Here is a 15,145-nt window from a genome sequence, read left to right as displayed (position 1 = left end):
TCATTGCTGTCCAAAAACGCTAGAAAAACGCAGGTGAAAAACTGCTTTTTTCCTGCCAAGACATACTGAAATGGTGCAGAAACGTCTCCATCCAAATACTCAACGTGTGCACATACCCTTAACCCCTTCCCGACGTGGTACGTAATAGTACGCACCACATCGTAACCCCCTGTTCAGCGCGGGCTCCGGCACTGAGCCCGCACTGAACCAGGCACATGTCAGCTGATTTATGCAGCTGACATGCACCCGCAACAGCCGTGGGTGGAATCGCAATCCACCTGCAGCTGTTAACCAGTTAAATGCCGCTGTCAATCTCTGAAAGCTGCATTTAATAGCGCCGCACCGGAAGTGCGGCTTTAGCCCTGCCCGTCGGTGACCCCGAGATCGCGGGTCACCGATGTGTGGCCATGACAACCCAGGTTTTGTTTTTTTTTAACAAACTTTTCAATTTTTTTTCACCACTTAAATAAAAAAGAACCTATACTTGTTGGTGTCTACAAGCTCGTAATGACCTGGAGAATAATAATGGCAGGTCAGTTTTAGCATTCAGTGAACGTGGTAAAAAAAAAAAACACAACTGTGGAATTGCATTTTTTTTGCAATTTCATCACACTTAGAATTTTTTCCTGTTTTCCACTACACAATATGGTAAAACCAGTGATGGCGTTTAAAAGTACAACAACTCGTCCAGCAAAAAATAAGCCCTCACATTGCCATGTTGAACAAAAAATAAAAAAGTTATGGCTCTGGGAAGAAGGGGAGCAAAAAACAAAAACGCAAACACGGAAAATGCTCTGGTCATGAAGGGTTTAAAGGGGTTGTCTGGTCCAAATCGATAAGTCTGCAATCACTGTGTGATTGCAGACTTATGAATCCCCCCAGTGCAGACACTGTGCTCTGCGGGGATTCGCCGGTTTCAGACATGGGACCGGAGGGTATGTATACATTATACAAGTGTATAGAACGAGGCTACGCCCACCAGATGGGCCCTGGCCAGGAGTATGTATAACTCATACATACCCTCCGGTCCCGGGTCAGCAACTGGCGAATTCTCGCAGCACACAGTGTCTGCGCAGGGGGGATTCATAAGTCTGCAGTCACATAGAGCAACTGCAGACTTATCGATTTGGACCAGACAATCAAATCCATCTCCGTTCCTCTGAGGGCAGCGTCTATAACCTTTATCAATCTTCTAAGCTGACTTAAGACCAATTCAAAGTACAGTTTATAACTGGTCATAAATCAGCTTAGAAGAGTTCAGGATAAGAAGAGAAGCTATGAGAACAAACTTAATGATGGATTTGACTTGTAATTCTGCAGTCTTGTATTGTGGTACATAAATAATGTAGAAGTCAATTGATCTAACATTTTTAACAAAACTCTGTTGCAAAATGCTTTTTTAGCTTGAAATACATATAAAAAAACAACAATGCCTAACAGTTTGTTGGAAATGAAATGGTAGAAAATAATTGCCAAGTTCTGGAGTCTTACCTGAAGCTTTCACATCTTGTTGGCTCTTGGAGTTATTGCTTTGACTTAGATCAAGTTTTGGTTTATTTACTATTACGAAACCTCCATCCACTTCCTTTTCCTGAATGCTTGGTTGAGGCCTTTTGAAAAACCTTAAGCTTGCCTTTTTGGGCGATTTATTTGTCCGATTGTCTTCTGGAGTTTTGCCAGGCTGTCCATTTGCCATGACAGCCACCTTTGGAAGATTGTCTAAATCCACAATTTCTGGAACCTCCTGTTCTGTAGTTATTAGCTCATCAAGGAATTTTGCCATTCGTTTATCCCCTTCACTTTCTTCATTGTCTGGTGGATTTGGCGTTCCAAATCTTAGCATTTCACCTGGTGCTGGACTTCTTCCCACTACTAATGAATACTTAGGATTGATGAGTTTGCGAGCAATAGTAGAAGAACGTTGTCTTGCTCCCAACATGGGACTAGGTCGAGTATCAGCGAGGCCCAGCTCTTTGTAAAGATTAACTTCCTCTGATATTGCATAAAGTTCACGAAATTCCATGTCAAACGGTTCAGCATATTGGCCTGACAGCAGTGTCATGATGCTGCGATCAACTCTTAAAGATGACCATGTTAACCTGCAATGGAAGATGAAAGACTAAAAATTCCTTCGTTCATCTTTAGTATAAAGTGGGTCAGGGCAGACAGCATCAAACATACAACATTATAAAATATGCATAAAAAATTACCTGAATGACCCAAAGGCTACTTTATCGCCATCCACCATTATGTACTTATGTGAGATGGAGCCTCGGATCTTCCCAGGGGTCAAGTAGAATCCCACCCCTGTAACATACCTGACTCGCACATTCTACACAGTGAAGAAAAAATAGTTATGATTACTTTGTTATATTGTCTTCTCTGTATGACATTAGTATGTAGATACTACATAATTTTATGGTAGAGTTATATGGGCACCCGCATTATGTTTTTGTAAGTACATTGTGCTAGTAATAATCTCCATTTTCCCGAAATAAACTATTAAACCTTCTTCCTATTTTAAAGAACAACTTTAGCAGTTTTTTTTTTTAATTTTCCCCATCCATTAGCCTTAATGCTTACCCATTGCTGTCTTCTGCCATTTCAAGCGCCACTTCAATCCTCTCCTGCATCATGTGACCACAAATGTGACCAGCCAGCTCCTACAGCTTCTTCTATGTGGACCAAAAGGTACTTTTTCAATGTAAGTCAATAAGACTCAGAACAGTGCTCTCATAAACTTAGAGGTTATTCAGGACTTTGCTTATTTTTCCCTATGGGGCTAAGAACTTACAGGCAGGTAGTTTCTAACTGCCTGCCTGTTTTGCCTGGCGCCGATCACTGCTGGCTCAGAGCGGTCATGGACTGCTCCTGCAGGTGATTCTACTTCTTCATTTGACCTCAAGTCAACACAGCAGCTCTTCCTCTTCCCATCTGCTCTGTAAACGGGGCATGACTGCTGAAGTCATGCTGATTGTCAGCCGGCTCCCTGCAGTTAGGCAGCGGGGAGCCAACTGTCAATTAGCATGCAATTGTCAAGCGGAAGAAAAGAAGCAGCTTTGACAACATGACATCACCGAAAATCATAGAATCGCCTGCAGGAGCTGTCCATGGCCGCTTTGAGCCGGCAGAGATCAGTGGCAGCCAAAACAGGCAGGTAGTTAGCAACAGCCTGCCTGTAAGTTCTTAGTCCCATAGGGAAAAATATGCAAAGTCCCCAATAACTAATTTTAAGGAAGGAACTAAGGGTCGGCTGTGTGATGCAGGAGAGGACAGGTGCAGCGCTAAAAACGGCACAAAACAGCAATGGATAAGTATCTTAATGCACTCACTACAAACACATTAATGATTTCTAACAGACTAGGCAGTAAAAAAACCTTTTTAATATATAGCTAGAGTACATGTCCCTTTATATACTATCTATGCTAGGTCAGATAGTACTTCATATGTAATATAAATTACAATAAAATTGTCCATTCATTGTTTTTGTTACATTTTTTTTGTAAACTCACTTTGTATTGTTTTTTTGCTTTGTCCTTGACTAAGAAAATATGCATCATACAGTGTTATGTTCTTCCTGTACAATAAATGCCCCCTTTCTCCTCTCTGTCCAATGGCACGCTATGAAGGGGACTGGCTACTTGATTCAAGTCAATAGCTAGGCCAGTCCCCTTCCCTGTATTTCCATCACTTATGACATAGAAATGCTACCTCTGAATCTATAGCTATGCCCCTGGTAGGGAATGTCCATAGTCTGTTTTCCTGTTTTTTTCCATCTCTTCTCATATTTTTATTACCCGGAGCATATATCCAGACAGTTGCATAAATTCACACATCTCCAAGAAATGCTTGAATCCAGACTCTCCCAGAATCATATAGACCGGGACCCTCCGTTTGTCCGCTGCATCCAACACATCTTTAAACACTTCTCGGTCGGTAAAATAGTCCATTACGATGGCAATTACCTGTGACACAGAGAACATAGACATTGAATAAATCTTCTGTTAGCAACAAAATACTTCTCCCTTACGAGCCAATAGACCTTTACATACTCTTCATCACCATTAGTCAGAGGACTCTGTATTTGCGGATGTAGTACATGGTTTGAATGTTTATTGCAGTTTTATTGTTTTACTGCATTTCAGGGATTTTCTGAGCTGCTCTGAAATATAATATTGTATTATTTTAGTAAATCTAAGAATTACTTTTTTTTTTGCTTTGTTATGATGGTCTTTTTGGTAAGATTTTAACAAGATGCACATGTTCACATTTAAGTTTGTACTTCTATTTTTCTGATTTGAAGAGTAGAAAAACGAAAGTAAAACATTCATCTGTAACGTGGTGCGGGACGGTAGCCATGGGCGAAGTACTCATCTCTTACGCCCTGGCACGTTACATGAAGGTGGGGGTCCTGGCTCGGTGTGTTGACTTATGGAGTGGGGGGCGCTGTACCCTTGGAGGCCACATGAAACCGACGAGTTGGGTTGGCCACTACGAGATGTTTGAAGGTTCAGTGTGGGAGACCATCAGTCAAAAATAAACTTTTTACTAAATGATAACTTGCTGGGGATTATATATAGTAGATAGCAAGTACGTAACTTGATGAACAATACAATACGGAGCATTTTCCACACACAGTTTCTATTCCTTCCTCTTTACTTGCTTGTTCTCTATCTTTACCATTCCTCTCTATTTCACCACTTCCCAGCTCAGTACTAAAGTCCAGTTAGCAAGAGTCCTATTCTCTACCTGTGGTTCCGCATCTTCTTTCCCCTCTAGTGAACTATATTGCCAGTATGGCCGGTACTTATCTTTTCTTCTACTGACGCTCTGGAACTCCTGCCCTGGGCTCTGTCTTCGTCTCATATACTCTGGCCCGTTTAGGCTCGTTACCTCTGTGAGCTATAAACTCTAGGCGGTTCTGCTAGGCGTCCAGACCCAGAACCCATCTCCTATCGATCACTCTGTTCTTTGGGTCACTTCTCTCCTACTTTATGCTAGGATCTTGCAATCCTCTGACCTGGTCTCCTCTCACGTCACCCATGTCATGCGGCACGGCTCACATCAGACCTTAGGTCTGCTTTCTACGCACGATGGGCCCCATCTGAAGTATTCCTGACAGGAAACTGTCTCTGTCCCTTCAGTTTAGCCCCTCCCCCTCTGGGCTAGTCCCATTCGTTAACTCTAACTCTTGCTACCATTGGACAAAAGACAATACACAATATTAACGCATGGCACAATTCACATTACACAATACAACATTCCACTCATTCTTCAAGGGGGAATATGGACAATATGTCCATCTCCTTACACAGCAACAGGTATTCTCCCTCTTTACCATCTCTAAAATGTCCTCAGTTTGCATCTGTTCCAGCTGCTCTAGGCCAGATAAGCAAGATAAGACCTGCCCACAGGCCCCCCCGAAGCACAAGTATGTTCCTCATCATAGAGACAGACGGAGACAGGGACCGGCCTGATGCTGATCTGGCCTAGAGCACCAGGATAAGACCCTGCCTACAGTCCCACCCCGGATCACGAGCATATCACTAACTCCAAACTGCAAACACTGATTACACAAGACGGATTTCTTCCACCCAGGTATCATATTAATCAGTGCAGCAGCCCCAACATGACAATGCCTGTAGTTTACTTAACAAAATCCTGCTGACAGGTTTGCTTTAAGCACTGTGCATGTGCTGAACATTAGAAGTATTCAGAGAGGTCTCTTGCGAAAACGGATCAGTTTTAGGGCTCATGCAGACAAGCATATAAATTGGATGTGTGTGATCACATTTTTTAATCGATCAGCACACTAACCCATGATATTTAATAGGGCTGTTCAGATTAACTATTTTTTTCTTGGTCCGACTGTCCGCAGCACTTGTACTACTTTCATCCAAGTCTCAGATGAGACTCACACATTCAAGTCTATGGGTGCGTGAAGAAAATAGGATCATACATGGACCATCTGATTTTTACAGGTAGATTTCTGTTTAAATCTAGGAAACTTTATTTGAACATGTACATTTTTCAATGTAGTTGTATGAAAATGGATCGCATGCGGATAGCACATAGATGTATAAAACGGACACATGTATGGCACATGGATTAAAATCTGATGAAAATTAGAAAGAAAATTGTCAAGAGTTTTCTGGATGAAATTCGGATGATTTTTCCTACGCCTGTCTGCAGCCAGCCCAAAACTGATGGAAAACAGAAAGTGAAGTTTCCTTTTTGAACAGATCCATCGACTTTGGTTTCCTTTTGGTATCCATCTTTGTTCTTTTCAACTGGATCCATTAGAAACAGATCTCAAAATGGAAATTTGAATGTAGCCACAAAAAAATAAAATGCACTTTAGGCCACATTCACAATAAAGCAAAACGAGGAACTTTTTAATGGAGGAATCAATAAAGAAGAATCGATTTTAAATTTACTTACAGATGTGCCAGTTTCATTTTTACGTTTTGTCTGATATTAAGTTACTTGGGTTTTTCACTTTGTGTTTTTGAGTGCATTTTTTTATTTGTCTCTTTTTGTTATGTCATGTTTTAAATAAAGCTGCATTGTTTTTGATACTTTGTGGTATTTGGCTTTGACAAATCCGTATAGATATAATCATGTGCAGTTTACATGTCTTTTTAGTGCGTTTCTGCAGTGGAAACACACTAAAAAGGTATGTGTGTTTTTTTACATGCAGATTTTCTGCTTCTAATGAAATTCTATGAGGAAAATCTGACCATAAAACTCTGCGTACCTGCAAGAGAAATTTACTTAAACTATCCGGACAAAGGTGTTGGTTCGAATCCGAAACGCGTTGATGTACTTACACTAGACTTGAACATTGTAAAACTATTTGCAAGTTACATTAGACAGATATGTCACAGTATCTTATGTTTTTTTCCCCAAATCACAAGTTGTCGCCTATGAGCGGAATAAGGGATAACTTGCTGATCACTGCGCCCTCAGTGATCCAGAGATCAGGTATCTGAAACCACGAGAACTGGTGTGAATGGAGCGGAGATGCACATGCTTGGCCTCCACTTTATTCATTGTCAACTGCTTGAAGTAACGGAGTACAGAGATCAGATATCTCCTGTGGTCCAATGGACAATGATTGGAGCAGAGATCGAGCATGCACACCTCTGCTCCATTCAAGATGGAGCTGCAGAACTTGTTCTTAGGGGTGCAGAGACATGATGCGATGAGCAAATTTTTCCATATTCTATGAATAGTGATTTCAGGAATAACCCTTTAACATGGAATTGCTTGTCTCTCCTTACCCCTGAGTAGCACATGCTTTGGCTTTGCCACACACTTTTGGCATTGGTCTCTCGTGTGTGCCAGGTCTCTCATACTCGGGGCGTTCCAGCTCCTGTGAGCTGCATTTACCTCAACCATCCTTCTGGCAGGGTGTCTGGCTTCACTCATGCCTTCACCTTCCAGATTCTTTAGTTTACTAGTGCCCCCTTGAGTTTTTACAGAGGATAAAGTTTCAGGACTTTTAGGCGCTTTTTGTGCTGCTGCGTCATTTTTTGCTTCTTTTCAGTTGTTTGTTGAGTGTTTTTTGCTACGTCTTCGGCCACCGGTGTTACTTTTACTTGCATGAACTAGTGAGTGGCTTCCAAGCGGAAGCCATATGAAGAATGGTCAGGTGACTTTTTAACTGTTTTGTGTCTTTAGAAACCTGAAGCGGTTAATAAGTGGTAAAAAGCCTGAATATGTGAAAAGAAAGTCATTTTTACATGTTCATTGTTTTTAGTGTTTATCGCTTTTCCAAGCATGTTACAGAGCGTAACTGCCTGTAAAACACCATGTGCACATGTCCTAAGTAATCATTAGATTTTAAGCCCTGCAAGGAGTATGGACTTTCCATCAGGGGACCCCACAGTAGTCTCCTAGAGTGATTTCTGACACTTAGATAGGAAATCGTTCCAAATTTGCCCTACCAAGGTAGCAAGAAAAGGTGGCGGTGCAAGATCGGAAGGCATGCAGCACAGCGTTAGAAAAAAATGTATTCCATTGCAGATAAGAACCAAAGAAACCTTATTGCTTAGGCACAGAGCACCTTGGGGAGGATCATTATAAAGCCTTCAAGATACAGGGGAACATTGCTAACTGCAAGTAGGACAACGGGCACCTCAGTGTATTGTTACCATACAAACCAAGGTCCCCCGTAGTGTTCAGGTGTCATCTATAGGGACAAATGCAAATGCTCAATTTCCCTGCAAATCACAGTGAAAATAAAGCATTGGTTCGATGATACAATGCAGGACAGGACAGATCCTCCTGAGGAAGAGACACTTGGTAATTGCTCTCCACATATGCTATCCACAGCCTGCATACATTTATGTGCTTCTCAGTACAGCACGTACAAAACATGATTTTACATTTTTAATTGTTGACCTAGTAGCCTAATTTATGCCCTTTACTGCAGGTGCTCATGTTGCAGATACACACCTCAATTCAAATATCAAATTGGCAATCAAGATCTCATGATTGGACACCTAGGGGAAATTCACAAATGTGATGATTTACCAGTATAACTAGCTGGAGTTGGCAGCTGTTTAATCAGAAGGGAAATTATTATTAAATATAAACCTGATAATCACTGAACTGAATATGTTATGTCAGGGAACTTTATTATCTCTTCTGGCCCTTTAATTTCTTCCTGCACTGCAAGCTTGTATGTGCTGTATTCAGATTACGTCCTCACTCTGGCCAGTCTTAGGACAAACTCTGTGGGCGAAGTCGGGGTGCAGTGCACTCTTGTCCCACAGTAGAAGAAAGCAGCGGCACCCCTAGCGTCTCCTGTGATGTCTATACCGCAGCCCCAGCGTTTCCTGTGATGTCTATACCGCTGCCCCAGCGTCTCCTGTGATGTCTTTACTGCAGCCCCAGCGTCTCCTGTGATGTCTATACCGCAGCCCCAGCGTCTCCTGTGATGTCTATACCGCAGCCCCAGCGTCTCCTGTGATGTCTATACTGCAGCCCCAGCGTCTCCTGTGATGTCTATACCGCAGCCCCAGCGTCTCCTGTGATGTCTATACTGCAGCCCCAGCGTCTCCTGTGATGTCTATACTGCAGCCCCAGCTTCTAGTGTGATGTCTATACTGCAGCCCCAGCGTCTCCTGTGATGTCTATACCGCAGCCCCAGCATCTCCTGTGATGTCTATACTGCAGCCCCAGCGTTTCCTGTGATGTCTATACCGCAGCCCCAGCGTCTCCTGTGATGTCTATACTGCAGCCCCAGCGTCTCCTGTGATGTCTATACCGCAGCCCCAGCGTCTCCTGTGATGTCTATGTGGCACCCCAGGGGTCTGGTTTTCCACAGTAATGTAATGTTATGTCTGAGAGCAGGTGGGAGGTCCTTTGGTCAGGGATCCTGTGCATGCCACACCTCCTGCCCAGTCTTGGGAGGGGAAGGACTTCCCCTGTATAAACCCTGGGCTGAGGCAGGGTTAGTCAGTCAAGGAGAGTAGAGACAAGAAACAGCAGAAGCAATACTACTACGAGTCAGGGGCTGGCAGCTGCAGAGCTCGCCCTGACTGAGAAGCTTTCTTACCGGACCCGGCGTCCGAGGCTGTGGGGACTAACTCTTACCCAGCAGCAGAAGCCGACCGGCAGGGGATTTCAGGTCCTCAGGCCCAGAAACCCGAAGGCACGGTCACACGCGTGGGACCAGCACCGCCATCGTGGAGCGGAAGCCATTAGAAGGCCCCGAGTCACCGGCCATACGGGTGAGCACCACACGGTACACTCAGGGACGTGGGCTACTTATATCCGCTTCTAGCAAGGTAGCCAGAAGAGTACAGTCAGTTTGGGAGGCCTACAACTCCGCCTGGCCAGGGGAGATCCCATCTGCTCAAGGACTGACCAGGCCCCGTTCACTAGCAAGTACTCCGGGAGGGTCTACCGTTGTTACCAGTAAAGACCCTGAATTACACCGCACCGTCTCTGAGTGGTTCCTGCTACCCCCATCATCCACATCTGCTGCCCTGAGGCCATACCCCTCCCGTTGGGGGTTATACCATCTATGCTGCACCATCCATCCACCGGCCTCAGCGGACTGTCCTGCAGCGGCAGCTCCATAGCTGCATTCAACGGGTGGCGTAGTCGTCCTGCATCTACCGCTGTTACATCGCCGCTCAGTTTGACTCCCTGGGCACGGAACGGGTCACCGCCACGAGACTACAACCCTCAAGAGATCCGGCTCCGGGTAAGCTCCCGCGTGCGCAACGCAGCGCGACACAGGCCCAGGGGCGCGTCAACTTTGGCGTAGTCGGCAGGATTTCGTGCCCGCAACCACCGGGTACTGCATGCCTGAAAAAGAGACTTTTCAAACTTACCTGTGGTGAAGATTCCCGCCATCCGGCGCCATCTTCAGCCTTCTTCCCGCCATCGGTGAAGTTTCCCGCCATCCGGCGCCATCTTCTGCCTTCTTCCCGCCATCCGTGGAGTTTTCCCGCCATTGGACGCCATCTTGAGGACGCCGCGCGGGAAGAAGAGGGGCGTGGACTCCGAAAGCGCGCGAGAACTGAAGCCCCGCCTCACGTCCGGACGTTGCGTAAGGTCCTGGAAGGAGCCCAGCAGATGCTGACGTCACAGGAGCGCGACGGAAGGTCCTCAACCCTGACGATCCACTGCGGAGCCGCGGCCTACGGAACAGGATCATCGCAAGGTAGGCCACGGTCCACTAGGGGGGAGGAAGATGTCGGATACGGAGGAGAGCTTCACTGCCTCAACCCCCGCCAGCGCTACCGCTGCTGCAGTTATGCCCTTCACCATGCCCTATATCCCGGGAGCAGCTTGGCTACCCCAGTACTCAGGGGAGTCACATACCCTGCATGACTTTAGAGAAAAGCTGGATAGCCTCTTCCAGGTGTACCCCCTCACAGAAGAGCAAAAAGTGAGCATCCTGGTGGCCCAACTAACCGGGGCAGCCAAAAGGGAAGTAAAATCCTGGCCACCTGGGAGGAAGACTGTCGCAGGGATACTAACCCGGCTGAAGGACACCTTTGATACCCGCACCTCAGCCGAGATTAAGCTTAGATTTTACGGGTGCAAGCAACGAGCGCATGAGAGTATAAGGGACTATGCACTAAACCTACAAGAGGCCCTGAGGGCCATTAAGCAGACCGACCCTGATGGAGTGGGAAACGAGGACAGGCTGTTGACCGAACAGTTTATAGAGGGACTGTATTGTAATACCCACCGAACCCAGTTGCGGGCAATGGCCTTACAGGATCCCCATCTGGGCTTTGCACAGTTCAAGGACAGAGCCATCCGGGTGCTCCGAGAACCGGCACCGGGTGGCGTTGTGACCCACAAGCGCCCTGCTATCACTTACCACCAGGAGGCGGCGCCCTTGTCGGCAGGGCCTGTGGGAGCTGATGCGCAGGCTTTGGACAATGACCCGGCTCCAGACCTACACCATCAGGTCCAAGAGCTAGCTAAGAGCGTTGCTGCGCTAACCCGAACTGTGCAGTCTTTACAGGCTTCCACCCCAGGGAAGATCCAGCTGGCATCCGGACCGGAGGACATCCCGTGGCGTCGACCAAGGAGGACCCCACCGGCCAGAGGAAGACCCAGTGACCGATACAGCGAGGACGGACGACCCATCTGCCGCCGCTGCAATCAACCTGGACATATGGCAAGGTACTGTTCTTTAAACGGGCACAACCTGGGGTAGAGGGCCAACCCCCAGGAAAAAGATCACCAGGCCCATCGAACTGGCGCCACAGATATGTGGGAGGACGTCCAGTCTTGCCTGTGGTACTGGATGGCATTCCCATGAGTGCCCTACTGGACACCGGGTCACAGGTCACCACCATCCCGTACGTGCTCTTTAAGCAGTACTGGAATGACTCGGATATTACCCGCTACCCTGACGACGACTTGAGTATCATCGCCAGCAATGGCCAGCCCGTGCCACAGATCGGATTTAAAGAGGTGACCATCAAAATCGGTAGAGTCGAACTGGCAGCACAGGGACTGATCATTGTAGATATTGACAAACATGAGAGTCACCCAAAAATAACTCTAGGAACTAATGTAATTGAAAATTGTCTTGCAGAGGTGATTTTCCTTTTACAGCAGGTTGCCAAGAACGCCAGCTTCGGCGAGCAGCGGGTGCTCCAGAAAGAGATCCGGGCACTGATGCGACGGCAACAGGTGGAACTCTCCGGCGGTGAGATTGGTAGCGTAAGAATGTGTGACCCTTTTCCTATTGCCATGCCCCCAAAAAGTGAAATGATGATTTGGTGCCGGGCAGCTATTGGTCTGAGAGGTAGAGATTACCAGGCAATGGTAGAACCAGTTTACTCGGACAGTAGGCCCACCATTTTGACAGCACGGGGGGTGGTTGATGTACGCCATGGGAGGGTGCCCGTTCGCATAATAAATATCGGGGAGAGGGAAGTGTACCTGCCCCGGTATGCCACGCTAGCCAAATTATATACCATTAACCAAAATTCTATACAATCTGTGGAACCCTTGCCTCCATCTCACCCGGAGGAAGGTAACGGCTCTAAGAAAAACATGGAGGACTGGTGTCAGCAACTACATCTGGGTACTGACTCCACTCCCGCACACCAGAAACAAGGAGTCTATCGGGTGGTTCAGGAGTACGAGAGAGTGTTCAGTAAACACCCGTTAGACTTTGGGTGAGTCAAGGGGGTAGAACACCACATCCCCACGGGAGACCATCCTCCTATAAAAGAGAGGTATCGACCCGTACCCCCTGCCCACTACCAACACGCCAAGGGGATGCTTAGAGACATGAAGGAGGCTGGGGTGATCAGGGATAGCTGTAGCCCCTGGGCAGCTCCACTAGTCTTAGTCCGAAAGAAAGACAACACCATGAGGATGTGTGTAGATTACCGGAAAATCAATCGTATCACACACAAGGATGCGTACCCCTTACCAAGGATAGAGGAGTCATTGGCTGCTTTAAGATCTGCTAACTTCTTCTCTACCTTGGATCTCACTAGCGGGTACTGGCAGGTTCCTGTAGCAGAGGCGGACCGGGAGAAGACCGCATTCACCACCCCGATGGGACTTAGCGAGTTCACCTGCATGCCGTTCGGACTCTGCAACGCAGCGGGAACCTTCCAACGACTAATGGAGTGTTGTCTGGGCCACAGAAACTTCGAGACGGTCCTGTTGTACCTGGACGATGTCATCGTATATTCCAAGACGTATGAGGACCATCTGAAACACCTGGCGGAAGTGTTCGAAGCTCTGGCAAGTTACGGCCTAAAGGTGAAACCCTCCAAGTGTCACCTCCTGAAACCAAAGGTGCAGTACCTGGGACACGTGGTGAGCGCTGACGGAGTGGCTCCCGACCCTGATAAGATCACCGCAATTAAGGAATGGCCAAGCCCCTCCAGCGTAAAAGAAGTGCGGCAGTTCCTCGGGTTGGTAGGCTACTACCGAAGGTTTATTCCCGGTTTCACCAAAAAGGCAGCACCTATGCAGGACCTCCTGATAGGCCAGTCCCGGAAGGCCAAGAACCAGAAGCCGCCCTTCAAATGGGAGGAGCTGGAAGAAGAGTCCTTCCGCCAGCTGAAGATGGCCCTCACGGGGGACGAAATCCTGGCGTACCCGGATTATAGCCAGCCCTTTATCCTCTACACCGACGCCAGTAACATCGGGCTAGGAGCCGTACTGTCCCAGATCCAGCAGGGGAAGGAACGAGTAATTGCCTACGCCAGCCGAAAACTGCGACCCACCGAAAGGAACCCCGAGAATTACAGCTCATTTAAGTTAGAGTTCCTGGCCGTAGTATGGGCAGTCACCGAGCGCTTTAAGCATTACCTCGCTTCTTCCCGGTTCACCGTGTACACGGATAACAACCCGTTGACACACCTGGACACGGCAAGACTCGGTGCCCTGGAGCAGAGGTGGATGGCCCGTCTGTCCAACTACGAGTTCACAATCAAATACCGGGCAGGACGCTCCAATACCAACGCGGACGCCCTGTCCAGGATGCCCAACCTGCCGGACGGAGGAGAAGATCCGGAGGGACTGGAAGAAGTTGAACTCCCTGCATTCCACCGTCATGGGACTATCCAGTATTCCCACCGGGTAAGGAGTAAGCAGGCTGCTACGTTGAACCCCTTACCCCACTACAACTGGGCGGAAACGCAAGACAGCGACCCTGCCGTCCGACTGGTGAAGGAGATGCTGACTCGGCCGGAGGCTCGCCTTGAACCAGACGCTCCGGAGGAAGCCAAACAACTATGGGCAGAGAAGAGTCGACTGTTCCTTTACAAAGGGAAGTTGTGCCGCAGAATGGTTAACTCCCGGACGCATGAATTACTCTGGCAAGTAGTGGTGCCACGAAGAGACGCAGCCATGGTGATGGAGGCATACCACGACGGAGCTGGACACTTCGGGTGGAAGAAGCTGGAGTTCCTGCTGCGCGAGCGGTTCCACTGGGTAGGCATGAGGGGAACCATCGAGAAGTGGTGCAGAGACTGTGGCCCGTGCAACCTGAGAAGGAAGGACCGTGCCAGCCAGAAGACTCCCCTGCAGTCCATCGTCACCCGGCAACCGTTGGAACTGGTAGCCTTGGATCATGTAAAACTGACCCCAAGCAGAAGTGGCTACGTCTACGCGTTAACCATCGTGGATCATTACTCCCGGTTTCTGGTTGTCGTCCCCGTCAAGGACTTAACGGCTCAAACAGCAGCTAGAGCCTTCCAGCAGCACTTTTGCCGTCCACACGGGTACCCGGACCAAGTGCTGACGGACCAGGGACCTGCCTTTGAAGCGGAGGTCTTCCAGGAATTCTGCAATCTGTATGGCTGCCGGAAGATAAGGACGACACCCTACCATCCGCAAACTAATGGACTTTGTGAGAAAATGAACCAGGTGGTAATGGATCTTCTAAAAACGTTGCCCCTGGAAGAACGCAGTCTGTGGCCTGAGAAGTTGCCCGATCTGGTGGACCTATACAACCACATCCCGGTAGGTTCCACCAACTGTACCCCGGCTTACCTAATGAGGGCAAGACCTGGTAAGTTACCTGTTGACCTGGAAATGGGAGTCCTGACACCCGAGGACACTTCACCAGAAACAGACTGGGACACAGAGAGGCAGCAGCAGTACCGGAGAGTACAGGAGAGCGTGGAGCGAAGTC

General features: G+C 47.7%; 1 protein-coding gene across 1 annotated transcript in view; it reads right to left on the bottom strand.

Annotated features, from left to right (window-relative positions):
* FAM83F (family with sequence similarity 83 member F) overlaps positions 1-15,145 on the bottom strand; it is a 50,146-nt gene that overhangs the window by 5,266 nt on the left and 29,735 nt on the right. Inside the window, exons 2-4 of the mRNA XM_073644337.1 lie at positions 3,798-3,965; positions 2,211-2,332; positions 1,492-2,099 (exon numbers count right to left, since the gene is read on the bottom strand). Of these exons, the coding sequence (XP_073500438.1) occupies positions 1,492-2,099; positions 2,211-2,332; positions 3,798-3,965 (898 nt within the window). The remainder of the gene's footprint in view (positions 1-1,491; positions 2,100-2,210; positions 2,333-3,797; positions 3,966-15,145) is intronic.

This window comes from Phyllobates terribilis, unplaced genomic scaffold, assembly GCF_046119375.1.
Source record: "Phyllobates terribilis strain yellow unplaced genomic scaffold, ASM4611937v1 Scaffold_8__6_contigs__length_399053987, whole genome shotgun sequence".
NCBI lineage: Eukaryota > Metazoa > Chordata > Amphibia > Anura > Dendrobatidae > Phyllobates > Phyllobates terribilis.
Note: the sequence above shows the minus strand (reverse complement) of the source record. Positions and strands in the feature narration are given on the sequence as shown.